Source organism: Diplotaxodon limnothrissa, linkage group LG2 (assembly GCF_057381915.1).
Source record: "Diplotaxodon limnothrissa isolate DT_005_m linkage group LG2, D_limnothrissa_male_GT1.1, whole genome shotgun sequence".
Lineage (NCBI taxonomy): Eukaryota > Metazoa > Chordata > Actinopteri > Cichliformes > Cichlidae > Diplotaxodon > Diplotaxodon limnothrissa.
In genome coordinates, this window is record NC_140597.1 from 6,941,067 (window position 1) to 6,955,694 (window position 14,628).

At 37.1% G+C, this 14,628-nt stretch overlaps 1 protein-coding gene across 1 annotated transcript in view; it reads right to left on the minus strand.

The window, feature by feature from the left end:
* Nucleotides 1–3,819, minus strand: part of fstl5 (follistatin-like 5) — a 183,255-nt gene extending 179,436 nt beyond the window's left edge. Inside the window, exon 1 of the mRNA XM_085360253.1 lies at nt 3,799–3,819. Within this exon, the coding sequence (XP_085216379.1) occupies nt 3,799–3,819 (21 nt within the window). The remainder of the gene's footprint in view (nt 1–3,798) is intronic.
* Between the last annotated feature and the right edge of the window lie 10,809 nt (nt 3,820–14,628).

Sequence of the window (14,628 nt, forward strand, 5' to 3'; positions counted from 1 at the left end):
GCAATTCAAAGTAATAAGCAATAAAGTAACAAAAAAACAAAGATTACATAAATGTCGGTAATAAATACACATTTGTTTTGATGAAAAATCCTATTCTGCTCTCTTCTCCTCCGGCTTAGTTTCCAAGCCTTCAGATTTATCTGTTCGCTCCTTGTTGGAAACCTGACATTCACAGGGAACCACAGTCTTAAAGCAGCAGCTGGATTCAGTGAATAGCACACAAACCTGAACTCCAGGATGTTTAATAACTTTTGGTTTCTGTTAAGAATGTGCACATGCTGTGAGCATTTTTGACATGACATGCTTTAAGGCTGTGGATTTTCAATTCATTGGTTTTCCTTTGCCATTTGAAACTTACAGCATGCAAGGTTCTGAACCTTTCAACTCCCCTCAGTTACCCGTGAGCTCTCCAAGTGGGAAACAGTAACCCCCTGTTGCACTGCACAGCTCCCAATTGTGAGTGGAGCAAACATCTATGAATAAGGAACAGGGCGATGCTGAAAGAAACATGCATGCTAAGTCAATGGACCGTGGCCAAACAACCACTGAAACACTCCATGAGACTGCTTCAAGGTCAATGTGATGGCTGCTTTTCTCACATTGCATATAAAGACAGGGGGGCAACTCTTCCTGACGTTTCAACACTAAATATAAAGATATTTTTAACAGAAGGAGACTTGATAATTCAACATTTTTTCATGGGCGCTAATCAATCAGGAAGACGTTAAAGAAAGAAAATGTTTAAGAAGTTGTTAAGCTTCATGGCGGCAACATCTTTGAAGTGCTAGATATCCAATTTACAAAATACAGCTTAAATCGCACTCTTGGTTTATTTTTACCATTTTGCTGCCACAGAACAAAATGATGACAGACACAAGTGGAAGAAACAACAGGAAAGGGTGTGAGCATGCCTGGCAGATAAAAAAAAAATCTAAATCTGTTGCTGTTATATCAATATTTAAATACCATTTTTTGCAAAACGTGTTTGAAACCTGCCAAGTTTTAAAATTATGATTGAAGTTTTTCATCTTTCTTTCTGTGGCAGATACATTTTGACAGCTATGTCTTTTCTTCTATCCAAGAAGGAAAAAAAAACACTTTTTTGGACTCTTATTTTTCTACTTCGCTGGGCATGCGTGGGGGTTTTTTTGGTTTTTTTTGCTTTATATCAAAGTCATTAAATCATGAAAATTTTAACCACAGGATTCAATAAAATCCTAGCTAAAGCTCAAATGCTTAAAAAAGTCAAAAGGGCTTTTGAATTTTCATGATCACATTTTGATTTATTTAAATGACTTGAATGCAACGTGTCACATCCACTGAAAACAGGAAAAAACACTCCACCACAAAATCCACACTAATATGTTAAAACACAGACTACGAGTGTGCCAGCAGACAGAAAGACACTAATGGGCCACATCATAAAATCAATCTAATCTGAAACAGTTGCCACCTGAATCAATTCAGAATCAACTTTTTGTTTTTGTATAGTAATGAGTATATTTGATGTAGCCATGCAACATTTCTTTAATACTATGAATATTTACCATGCCTTTGAAGTACAAAGCATTGAGTTGATATTTGCCAGTTTTTAATTCAGGTAATTTTGAGGCCTTGTAACTTCAAGTAAACAGGGATAGTTACATGAAAACCACATCGGTTAAAAACTGCAACCAAATGAATTTTAAACTCCAAGTGTCATAATTTCAAGCCGAAACAACATTTTTGTTCAGCATAACTTTTACTGTAACTGCCTTCAACATTAATGCCATAGGAGAGAAAAAACATGGGTACCCTGGATGTTTTATCTCTTTTCTCATCATTCACTTGAGAAAATTTCAGAAAGTGAATTTTGGGTGAACTATTCAAGGTTCATATCAATTTATTTTTCAACTCTGAAAATTCCAGAGTATCGCCTGTACTGAATATCTAAAGGTTCAAAGATGCTAGAAAAAGAAAGCACCTGCTCCACATGTATCCAATAGCAAGCAGAAGTCTTGAGCCACCCCTCATTTCTTTATAATTTGCTAGGAAAATGGAAAACAGGTGTAGCAATTTATTGAAACATGTGCAAACAGTCAGGCAAATAGAGTATAAAGCAAAAAACATGGTTTCTTGTAACTAACTGGAAAGCCAATATTTGGTATGACTACCTTTATTCTCCAACACAGCCTGAACTTTCTTAGGCAAACTTGACTGACAGTGTTCCCCTGTGAGTTTTTCTATCCAGGTACGCTTTTGCTGTATGGCAGTGTGTTTAGTAACATTGTCTTGCTGAAAAATTAAAATCCTGCCAATCAGATGCTTTCCAGAACGTACTGGATAGTGGGTCATTGAGGCCATTTCTGATGAGGCTTTGGTGAACAGTAAATTGATCAACTTAAGTGCCAGACACATCTCTCAGCTCCTGTTTCAGGTCTTTGATGTTTTCCTATTTCTTAAGGACATGACGTTCAGATACTGTTCATCTGCTGTACACAGAACGACTGGAAAGCCTAAAATAACTTTCATCCTCCAGTTATTCCAAATTTTCTAAGCACAGACTCCACATCATGCAAAGATATGTCTGTTTTTTGGCTACCGGTAATATCTCTGAAATTACAAGAAAGGCACGCTCCTTGGAAGTAAAATATGCAAAATTGAGGTGTGGTTCAAAAATCAAGACTGTACTATATGCTCGCACAGAACTATCTTAAACATTAAGTAATTATTTATTTTTTTCGTTAAATTACAATCAACAGTAACATCTTTTAAGAAACACCAAATGCATTTAAGTTTAATACGTTTGAGTTGGTTACGTGTTAAGGCATTGCACAATTTCCACATATGTGGACCTCTACAGGCAGACCACAAGCTGTGTTTGCTGCACCGCTCTCACCATTAAGCATTTCAATAGAGGCAAGCTCGCCAAATCTACAAACACCTTGTACATGGGAAATGTAATGTTAAAGTTAATGCTTTGCCAAGTAATGCGAAGTATATAAGCTCAGTTCAACTTAAGTGTCCTCGGGCTGTTTTTATCAATGATAAGAACTCCGAGAGAATTAGTCTTGCACTCACAGACAGTAAGGACAAGTAGGTGAACTTCTGGGGACATGTGAAGACAGTTCACCGTCACGTTGACGCTTGCTAACAACCGCAGCGCAGTTACACCGACGTGGTTTTAATGTTATTGTGCTGTCACAGCTCAATGCTGCCTCTGCTAGTGGGAAGCAGATTAACAGCGGGCGTGGTGGGCATCGCTTCTTCTCAGAGCCCCATACTGACTGAGCCGAAGGGGCAAACATTCCACATTTATATTCAAATATGACACACATAGAGCTGAATTAATTTAAACTGTTTTAATTAGAAATGACAAGGCAGGTACTGTATGTGGCCCCATATATATGTAGACTATACTACTAGAATATGCCTGAAGAAAAATTAGGGAAATATAAATATTCACAGACACCAATTACAAATAAATGTATGGTCTTATTCATGAATATGGATTAACTCTAATTATTTTTTGTTCTATTTTTACCTGTGTATTTATCTGAAATTTTATTACCACTGCAGTACAGACCTGCCTTACTGAATTAAGACTGACTAAGAGACGGATTAGGATTAAAATAATATTTAGTATTTGTAAATAAGTTGTAAAAACCATCATTATACATGACTACTGAGACGGTCACCTCTCTGCATGATTTCAGTCATCTGATGTTAAAATATTCAGAACAAAGGACAGATGTTTAGCCATCAGCCAAATGCTGTAACATGCTGTAGTTAATAATGAAACAAGTTTTTTTCCCCCATATTTAAGCAGATCTCAAACATTTGCCTTAAAGATTTCCTGAAATAATGTTTCCCTTTCATTGATTTCAATGAGGTGGTTTTCCTTTTGGAATATCAGGGGTCACACCAAACACTTTTAGAGTTTATAATGTGTCCACAGGTTTATAGTTTATGTTATGCTAATTTATTTAGTCTTTTTTTTGTTTTGTTTTGAGGCTGTTTTCAATTGTACAGAATTCAAATGTGCTGTACTGGCTAAAAAAGAAGAGATTGATGAGAAATGCTTCCTTCCTTGTTAAGTAGTGCTACAGTATGTAGTGAAACGTGAAATATGGATGACTGAAATTCACAGCACTCGATTCTTTTCTTGTTATATGTGAAGGCTGCATTGGCTGGCGGGCCACACTTTCAGAGGACTGGCTCTAAGTGAACAAGCTGACCAAATGGCAGCAAAATGCCCCCCACAGCAAAGCACAGTTACCGGATCCCCTTTCTATAGACTTCTAAAACTCTGTTATTTTAAATTGACAGGATAGCCCAAAGTTATATCCCAAGGTCAACAAACATCTTTTTAACTGGGGCAGCATATTGAGTGGAAAACTGGACATTTCTCAACCCCCATTCTTTTTTTTATAGTTAATTTGTAGCGTCTCCTTTCTTCTCCACACAGATAACATGTTATATAACAAGAATAATTCACAGTAAAAACACCTCAAGAGGAGAAGTTTGGCTTATTTAGTAATTTCAGGTCAAATTAAGGTCTCATGTCATTGAGTTTCATTACAAACTGTACATTTTATTCAATATCTTTAACTTTTCTCTGTGTAAAAATGCAAAGATCTTTTTTTTAAATTTTATGTGTGTATTGTCTGCAGGGTCCTGCTCATATATTACACTCCCTAAATGATCCTGTAAATGTGAAAAACAAATGCAAACAAATGTTCTCAATATGCTTGCATTGGAATAAGCACATACATCACCACTGCTTATATTGGCTTATTTTAATTTGGCTAAGAATTATTGTTGATGTAATAGAATTTTCTCATTGGGGTTTCATATTTTGGCTTTCAGGATATAAAATGCTGCATATTATAGACAAAAACACCAAAAAACGTTTTAGACTAGATGAGTAGACTTGCCAAAACATATTGATATTTTAAGCTCCTGAGGTGCATGTTCACAGGAAAATCATTATCTTCAGCAGGGCAATTTCTAGTCAAAATAAAACCCACCTATACAGAGGAGAAATTGGATGGCAGCAGAGGTACTTGTGCCTGATTCAGCTTGCAGCTGATTGCATACTGTATACTGGGACTTGGATGCTCCCAGTTTGCTTGGCAAACCAAGGATTTCCTCCAGAGACTTGTTTGAAATTATTCAGATTGTCAGTGAGGTCACTGGAGTGTAACTTTAGTCAGCAGATAAACGGATTTTCTATCCCCCACACTACTAGACCACCAGCTCCCCTCTTCCACCATATGCTTCAGCTGACACATCCTTGACCCCTGTGAGCAGATCTCTTTAAGCACGCTCAGCAGTATTGCTATGTACAGTTCAGTTTAAGTGGAGCACTACAGTTTGTCTCTGAGATATCTGGAGAACGCTGGAGCATCTGTTGTGTGTTTGCTGCCCAAGCACATTGCCGAAGCATGTCTTATGTGGCAGAATTATCGTGCCACTTCTCATATACTCTATGCTCATACTCATACATTCCCAACACCACTGTCTACTGATAAAGGACTCCTTCAAGTTCAAAGCACGTCCAAAACCACAGGCAACACTCTTTGCCCAAGGGTAGTGCTTCTGTTTATTCCTTGTTCTTCCCTTACAAATACTGAAAATGCTCTGCCAATCTCTCAGATAGAGGACTTCCTACAACAAAGGAACAGAGGACTCATTCTGAATGTCATACATGCCTAAATGGGTATCTCATATGGTATTCATGCTATGCCCCTGCATGGTGTCTGTATGAATCTTTTTTTTTTTAAATTTCTTACATCTTTTGACTGCTTTGTTATTGTTTTGGTGCATCAAGAAAATGTTAGCCGCCTCTGTAGTCCATGCATTTATCATGTGCATGAAAATGAAACAGTTGGGGTTTGAAAGGGACATGCTGAAAATGTTTTGCATAGGGCAAAAACAAGCTTTTCACTTAGGTTTTCTAATGGTTATACGGGGGTACGAATTCTAACAACTCAAACAGACTATATTTCCTTCTGCAGGACTTGCAGTCAGTGAGTCAGTTAATAAATGGCAAAGTGGGTTCATAAAAAGGGGCAGCACTTGCCTAGAGGTTAGAGGAGCTGGCTGGTGAATATAAGTTTATATCCTGAGACGAACTTAAAGAAATGGGATTTTGAAGAAACAGGACAAAAATCTCCCCTCCAGAAAATATTGTTGAGATCCACCCCGGGCAATGTACTCAGTCCCAGCCAGGTATCTACTGTGAAACTACAAACTGGTCAGCAGAATCAACAAGAGAGTAATTTCCCTCTGTAAAAAGATGAAAATATTACATTTGACCTTTATTTTATTGGGAAAGGTTGAGATTTGTGCCTTCATATTAAGGTTTTTATTTCACAAGTCTCATATTTCCCAGCATAGGCTTGCATGCTATAACCTGAGCATGTATAGTATACTGGCTCCAAATCATAAATTAAAACTAAGATATGTGTCAATGGCAAAGCGTCGGGATTTGATTTTATATGAATCTTTCAAAAATGATAACATTGCCGAAAGCTTTAAACAATCCTCAGGTCACTTCCAGCAGTGATCCCAGGACTCTGTTCACTTCCAGCCAGTGCAAATCAAAGCCTTTAATTACCACACTGATAAGAGGCTTGCGCTGGAGTTTCATTTATGGAGCGGATAAATGTGGGATTGTTTATAATTAATTTCCAGAACAGTTGCCAACCTTTTCAGTGTATTTCCTGAAATTTCCACCGAGTCCACACTAGACAAATTTCCACTTTCTTTGCAAAACATAAGTGTTATCAGCCCCCTATGAATTAGAAGTCCACAGTCATGCGCTAACTTCTATTTATTATCATTTCATGCACAGGATTCAGTCTTCAAGGGTGCTTTCATTATGCATACCAAGACAGCAAGACAGTGCCTAGTGTTTGTTTGTTTTGTTCATTTGTTGTCAAATATTGCTAATTAAACGTTGACAGAATAAAGCCAATTCATGCATGGTCATCACCGTGAACATCACCATGCACATCGAGTTTGATTCATTTTCACTCAATTTTGACATCAACAGATGTTAAGATTTCCTCAACGCTAGTTTTAGGATTTTGATTTAGAAGCAGAGCTTCTTTTATTATTATTTTATTTTCATTATTATCATTAATATTTACTATTCGTTTTTAGAAAAGTGCTATGGAAAACTAAAGAAGGCAACTGAGCCTACAGGTGTAGATTTCACTGGGTACACAGGAGGAATATCTTCCTCAATGGCTACAGCACATATAACAAAAATATGGCAAAAGCAGCAACATTAGGAAATAAAAAACATAATGACATTTATCAGTGAGGCAAAAGTTAAAGGAGGAAGCTGAGAGCGCTGTGTGAGTTTGTAGTGTAGTTTGCCAAAATTGCTTGTTCTTGTTGTTGCAAATCAGCCTTAATAACATAGCTGACATGTACGTGATTCCTCAATAATCATCCCAAAACACAGACATGTGTGACATAATTGGAGTTTCGAACATCAGTGTAAATGTTGCTGGACTACAGGTGGCACATGCACATTAAAGCAAGTAGAAGCCTGATATCAAACAGAACACTCTGATGTTTGAAATCAGACAAACACAAAGGAGGACAGAAGAACAAATTATGTCTGTACGTGTGTTGACATAGAGAGGATAATAATATCAGAAAAAACAAGCATAATTGAGCATAATTGTTTGAGAGCAATACAGAATAGACACCTCAGCTTCACTACTGGAACTTCAACATTATGCACTCCACACTGTATATAAATGCCACTTGTTTTGCACATATTCAACTCTGTATATTTTATATATTTTATTATTATTATTATTATTATTATTTTATTTTATTTTTTTACTATTTAATTTGTAAAAATGTATATACACACACACACACACACACACACACACACACACACACACACACGTAGGAAAATATTTAGTATACACATCCAGAAATGCATACACTATTATATATTGTACATATATTTATTAGTTTCAGGTTGGCCATTCTTGTATTTTGCTTGTTTGTGTTGTTGTGTTTGCACATCTCTGTTGCTTGTGGGGCTCGCACACAAGAATTTCACTCGCATGTGCTGTGCCAGTGTGCCTGCACATGTGATGTGACAATAAAAAGTGATTTGATTTGATTTGATTTGAATGCCAGAGAACCTTATTGTAACGTATTCTGGTATATTTTGAATTGTTAGTAAGCTTTTCGTTGTTTTTTCCTTTGAAGACATTTTCACTACTAACTAAGGTTGAAAGGGTAGAAAAAATCCGCTAGTGTGGGAAATTATGTGTCTGAAGGTCAAAATGTCCTTGGGGAGGACCCCCCCCCCAGAACACAGCATAATGCAGCATGAAAACCCATGCTCTTTATTGGATCTATATTAAGCTGGAATCGTTTTTCCAAACTACTTTTTCCAGCATTAAAGACCTAAAATTCCACTTTTTTTGGTTATTTTACATCTTTAGTCCTTGTAGTTGCTCACAGTCTTTTATCGCTGTGCAGTTAAACATAACTGCAGTGCTGATCTGCTTGCACAGTCTTTTGGCAGGAACCTGGAGAGCTACATAATCACAGTTGTAGAAATTTGGCACTGCAATGCCGGAGATCACTTGTCTTTTAAAATTTCTGGCCCATGCTGTTGCCTTTTTTTTATCTTTGACTTTCTCTTGATGAAGTTTTAGTTTTTGTACTTTTGTGCTCTTTTATCTATAAAGTCATGGTGAGATTTGCTGTTCATGATAACTGCTCTGCTTCTCTTTTTACTGCAAGCTGTTATAGCACCTGGAAACATAAGAGATAAGATAAGATAAGATAGAACTTTATTAATCCCTCGGGTGGGTTCCTCTGGGAAATTCGACTTCCAAAAAAAGCACAGCAACGACCGAAGTTACAGTTACAGAACTGTTATTTATATATATATATATATATATACACACACACACACACACACACACACACACACACACACACACATATATAAATACAGAGACAAATATAAATAAAATATACAAAGGGGATAAATAGAATAAATAGGAATAAAAAATAAAAATACAAGTGAATTGCACATTTCAAGTATTGAGTCTATTGCACTGTTGACTATTTACAAAAAGTATTGCACAAGGTATTGTACAGTGAGGTGCAGAGGCACTACAGCTTAGTTGTTCCCCCCTCCTTTGTCCTCCTGTTTCCCCTCCCTCTCCCCTCCAGAGAGGAGTTAAACAGTTTGATGGCGTGTGGGACAAAGGAGTTTTTAAGTCTGTTAGTTCTTGTCTTGGGGAGAAGCAACCTGTCACTGAACAGACTCTTCTGATTGTTTATGGCCGTGTGCAGAGGATGCCCAGCATTGTCCATAATGTCCATCAGTTTCTTTAATGTCCTTTTCTCTGCCACTGTCACCAGAGTGTCCAGCTTCATGCCGACCACAGAGCTAGCCCTCCTGATCAGTTTCTCCAGCCTGGATGAGTCCCTCTTAAAGCATACTTCCTGTGAGCATTTTTTATACTTGAAGAAAAGTACTAAAACAAACAGATGTTTATAAAATCAAATATGAATATGAATGGAATATCTTTTCGAATCAGCCTTCTGTGATATTAATAAGCAGCACTGTGTTAAGGAGGATCCTGTCCAAGAGTAAGGAAAGTTTCTTGAAGTTGGTCCTTCCTGCAGAAATGTTGATGCCTCTAAGGTAATACTTAGAAGGTAGAACTGGCCACATGCAAGTCTAGGGTTACAAGCTGTGTATCATACTCAGTGCTCAAAAACCACTGAGCACAGGTGAGGCAAATTATTATTCCATTGTGCTGTCTCATGCTCTAAGGGGACTATTTACAAGTGTGTATATATATAAAAAAATAATATAAAATATCTGAATAATAATATCTGGAAAAGATTCCTTAAATATATATATTATTGATTTGACAACCCATCCATGCTGTCTCAGAAGGATGTGGCAACAAGAACCCTCTTGTCATTTATCCAGAATTAGGTGGTTAGATGCCACCTCCTGACAAAACCATCATTGTGTAATCACTGGCCATTCATCTCAAATGACATGGTGACAGATGTGTTGGTGAGAGGATATGCAGCGTCTTTTTGCTATGAGAGCACTTCCTCTGCAGATTCCCAGCTGTGCTGGCAGCTGTATCTGCTGACAGCTAACATGGATTCTGGTTTGTGTGCGGCCTCTAATTTCCCTGTGATCTCCATATTTGGAAGATAATTTTGTATTCAATATATTTAACTCATGTTTCTACACAGAGCCGGTCATGCGTGACCTTTCGTTATGCTGATGTCACTAACACTTTTTTGACTGACTGAGACTTAAAGAGTGAAAAATATGTGTCGGTGGCACCTGAGGAGTTGTAATAAGGTCCTCTGGGCTTTCTTTGTGTTTAAATTCAGGAAGAAAGAGCATTTTATGACAGATTAACTAACCCAAGCTCACCTTTAAGCCACCTCTTTGACAGCAGCCTACTGTTTAAACGGGTAAAATGCCATTGGACTTCATTAACTGTATGGTGGTTTTTGCTATTCACAGCATGATAATGAGAAGAAATACTAGCCACAATGTGAGAAAATAGTTGAAAAGGGCTCTTTTTAAAAAAAAGAAAAGAAAAAAAAGAAAAGCATGCCTCTGCTTTATTTCTTTCATTTTATCTAAGGAGCAATTTTCAGAAAGGGGGGATTTCTTTGTGGAGCTTAAATTGAGTCCTACTAGTTGAGCCAAATCTAAAAAAGGCTGAGGCCCAAACCTGGCACAGCCTTAATAATCATCCCTCAGATATTCTGGATCACGTCCAAATAGGAGGCAATTTAGCTGCCGTAATCACCATGATATATTAAATATGACCAGTTATGCTAATGGACTAATTCATTAAGCTAATTAATGCACTAATTTGTGTACATTTCATGTTAGTGTTATTGTCATTTTATAATTTGTAGGTGTTAATATCAGCTCTGTAGGCAGTGAAGAATTGAACAAATTTGACAAAAATGCAGTTTTCTATATTAATATGCAAATGTATGCAGTTATGCACTCAAAAATTAATCACATCACTCACTGATCTGCAGTTTGAATATAAGGTATGACAAACAGAAACCATGTGCATGATTACGCACCATGTGTTGGCAGGAGGTCAAAATACCCTGACAGTGAAGAAATGCAGGATGGAGTAGAGGATGGGTCAGCTTACTCAACAATTAATTAACATCACCTAGAGGATCTTTACAAAAAGCTTTCATCTTCACACATTTGGCTCGGTTGTGTGCATCAGCCTGTTATAACCTTTTTTTGCAAGAAAGGAAAATCTTTTATAAAAGGACATCCAAGCCCATTTCAAACAACTGTAACATTTAAATATGAAGCAGAAGACAGATATTTATTTGTTAAATCTCCATATACAATATACGCTACAAATCTTTTTCTTGATTTTGGAGTTAAGTGTCATGGATAGAATATCATTAGCACAGCCTTCTCTCTTGATTTGCAAAACACTCAGCTCTTACCCACAACTAAAGTAAAAGAAGTCTTCCATTTTGACTGTCCATGCTTAAGACATCCAGTGGCCTCTACTACATTGTTACGCAGCCTCCCACCTGGAAGGGGTCTAATACGACCACTACCAAACAGCATGGTGCTAACAACCAACAAGATGTGCTTAAAACAATATGTTGAATGCCCTTTAAATGTAGTTAGCATTGTCACCTCACAGCAAGATGGTCCTGGGTTCGAATGTTGCTGTAGAGAGGTGGAGTGGTCTTCCAGTGCATGCATGGGTGTTCTTTTGGTAGCCTACTTTGGCTTCCCTCCACAGTCCAAGGACATGGATATTAGGCTAATTAGTGATTCTTAACTGACATGAATATAAATGTGAATTGCTGCTTATCTTTCTGTGCACCCTCACAGGACTGGCAACCTGTCCAGGGTGTATCCTGCATGGATAACTTGTTAAGTAAATGGATGGATAATAGGGAAAACAAATCAATAATATAAGGCAAGTTGTAGCATGTAAGCCACTGAATGTGGTGTAGCATTATTGTTTTTAATAGATAGGAACCACAACATAACCTGTACACTGTAGAAAATTGATCATACATCATCAACACTGTGTGCAGTGGTTGCAAAGGTGATTACACCTTTAGGTATTTGCTGTGGTACTATCCTTGAGTTAAGCACCTTTAAATGGATATTACTGAAAAACTGTCATGTTTTCTCAATAGAGATATCAAACCTTGACCAGAGACATATAGTAGATATGAAAATGTCACTGATCCAAACATGGATTTATCACTGATATTTTTCTTTTATCAACTAAAAGGATAATTTTAATGAACTGCAAATAACATAAACACATTCTTTCAGTATGAATAACTGGCAAAATGACTTCATGGACTTGTTATCAAAGGAACAGGCAATTGCAATTCTGCAGGATGAAGAGGAGTAGGAAGAGTTTATTGGACCGTGGAACTTTATTAAATCTTGTTTGGGGTTTTTTTTTTTTGTTTGTTTTGTAGATATCATATCAGTGTTGGTCAAGTTACTTGAAAAAAGTAATCAGTAACTAATTACTGATTACTTCCCCAAAAAAGTAATCCCGTTACTTTACTGATTATTTATTTTCAAAAGTAATTAATTACTTAGTTACTTAGTTACTTTTTAAAAACACGATTTACAACCTGAAGAGGTGATAAAGCGATAGATCTTTCAGCCCAATTCTACTTTTTCTACATAATCCATCATATAAAATGTAATCAAATGGAAAAGTATCTTTTTTTAAACTTGTTTTATCAGTTTTAATCTTTTAACTTTATGCATCAAGCAAAAATTTAATGATATGCAACATTCTCTGACTTGAATAAATTAGTTTAACATTTAAACCTATTTTCTACACATTCCAGCACATAAAATAAAATATTTTTTGTGTTTACACTCACTCTTTCAAATAGATGCAAGTAAAACACAGCAGAAAATAAATAAAGTCAAAGACTCAGCGGTCCTGTTGCTCTATTTTCACCTGTAAAGCAGGACTACGGTAGGCGGAGGTTTACCCTGGTGCAGGTGTGCCGCGGTCAGTTGAAGAATCCACGAGTTTCTCTGTGAATTTCTCATTACGTCGTTGCGCACTCGGTGCTTGCTTGGAAGTTTAGGGGTTTTTTCGCTGTAAAAAGAAGTTTTCTTCCCACGCACGATGGACACTAATGTTTTTGTCACTTTTTATGGAATCAAACTCAAAGTAAGGTCAGTACTTCCACGCTTTAAACGCTCCACGCTCATACTCTCTCCCACAATCGATATGTGATCCATTGTTGATCTGCACACAGCTGTTGTCACTAATGGCGCACTCGCTTACGTCACTGTCGTGAGACATTCTCGCAAAAAATCACGGTTTTAGTAACGCAGTAACACAGCTTTCCTACGGGAAAGTAACGGTAATCTAATTACCGTTTTTGCAATAGTAATCCCTTACTTTACTCGTTACTTGAAAAAAGTAATCAGATTACAGTAACGCGCCCATCTCTGTATCATATTGTTGAGTCTGTTTTATATTCCACTCTCATTCCTCGTTTTTTTTTCTGTTATTGTAAAGGCTGTCTATTTTTTTACTAATACAAATCTTCCAGTTAAATATGTTCAACCACAAAAAAGGAAAGAAAAACAGAAAAAGACAAAACAAGATAAAGCAAAAAACACTACAGAGTATGACTGACTGAGTGACATATTCTTACCTCATTACCACTAAGGTGAACTTAACTCCCATTTTGTGCTCGCTGGGCTGATGGTGAGTAGTAGATAAAAACTGTGCTTACTCAGGGCAGCTCTCAGGTGTGACTGTGTGTTATGAAGCATGCTGCTGATTTCATGCTCAGCTCAACCTAGCTTCAAGAAGTCTACTACCAGCCTCTGACTATATATACTTGATAGAATAATTATCGAACTGGCAAACAATGTTTACGTTTTGAGCACTTAACTGCTAATAATTCCAGATAGCATGACTTGTGAATGGAACGCGGGGTTGAAAAAGCACTCAGCCACCACTACGGCAGTCATGATGGTGCCAAATAGAAATTAAACTCCCAACCTACAATTAAAACTGACAGTTGAAATCTCCCGAACAGCTAGCTGAGTGCAGCTGAGATTGTTTTGTCAAGTGCTGCTTTCAAGGTCAACAAGTGATTTTGAATCTAAACTCTTGAGTCAATGTGGAAAAGAATTCCCTACAGAATAAAAAAAAAAAAAATTAAACATAACATCAGTCATGACACCTGATGAAGATTTGGTCACATGATCAAAAGCTCTGTGCTCTTGTAGCTTTTGCTAATCAGCAGTCCCCCCCCAAATTAACTGACTAACAATCCAGAAAAAATATGCTACTCTTAGTTGCTACAGAGAATTTTAGCAATTTAATCTAAAAACAACTTTTCTGTTATATGATTTGGTAATTTCCAGCAGCAGCTGCACTCACTGCTTAGGGCCAAACAAGAGGCTGACAAATTTAGGCAGTGAACATGGTTTCTCTTTTCACACGGTAATATCGAGTGAATCAGATCATGACATCAAAAGTTGCCCTTTTTTCACATGTACAGTAGCACGCAGCAGGGGAGAATGCTCTTCACATGTTTTCTCTACTG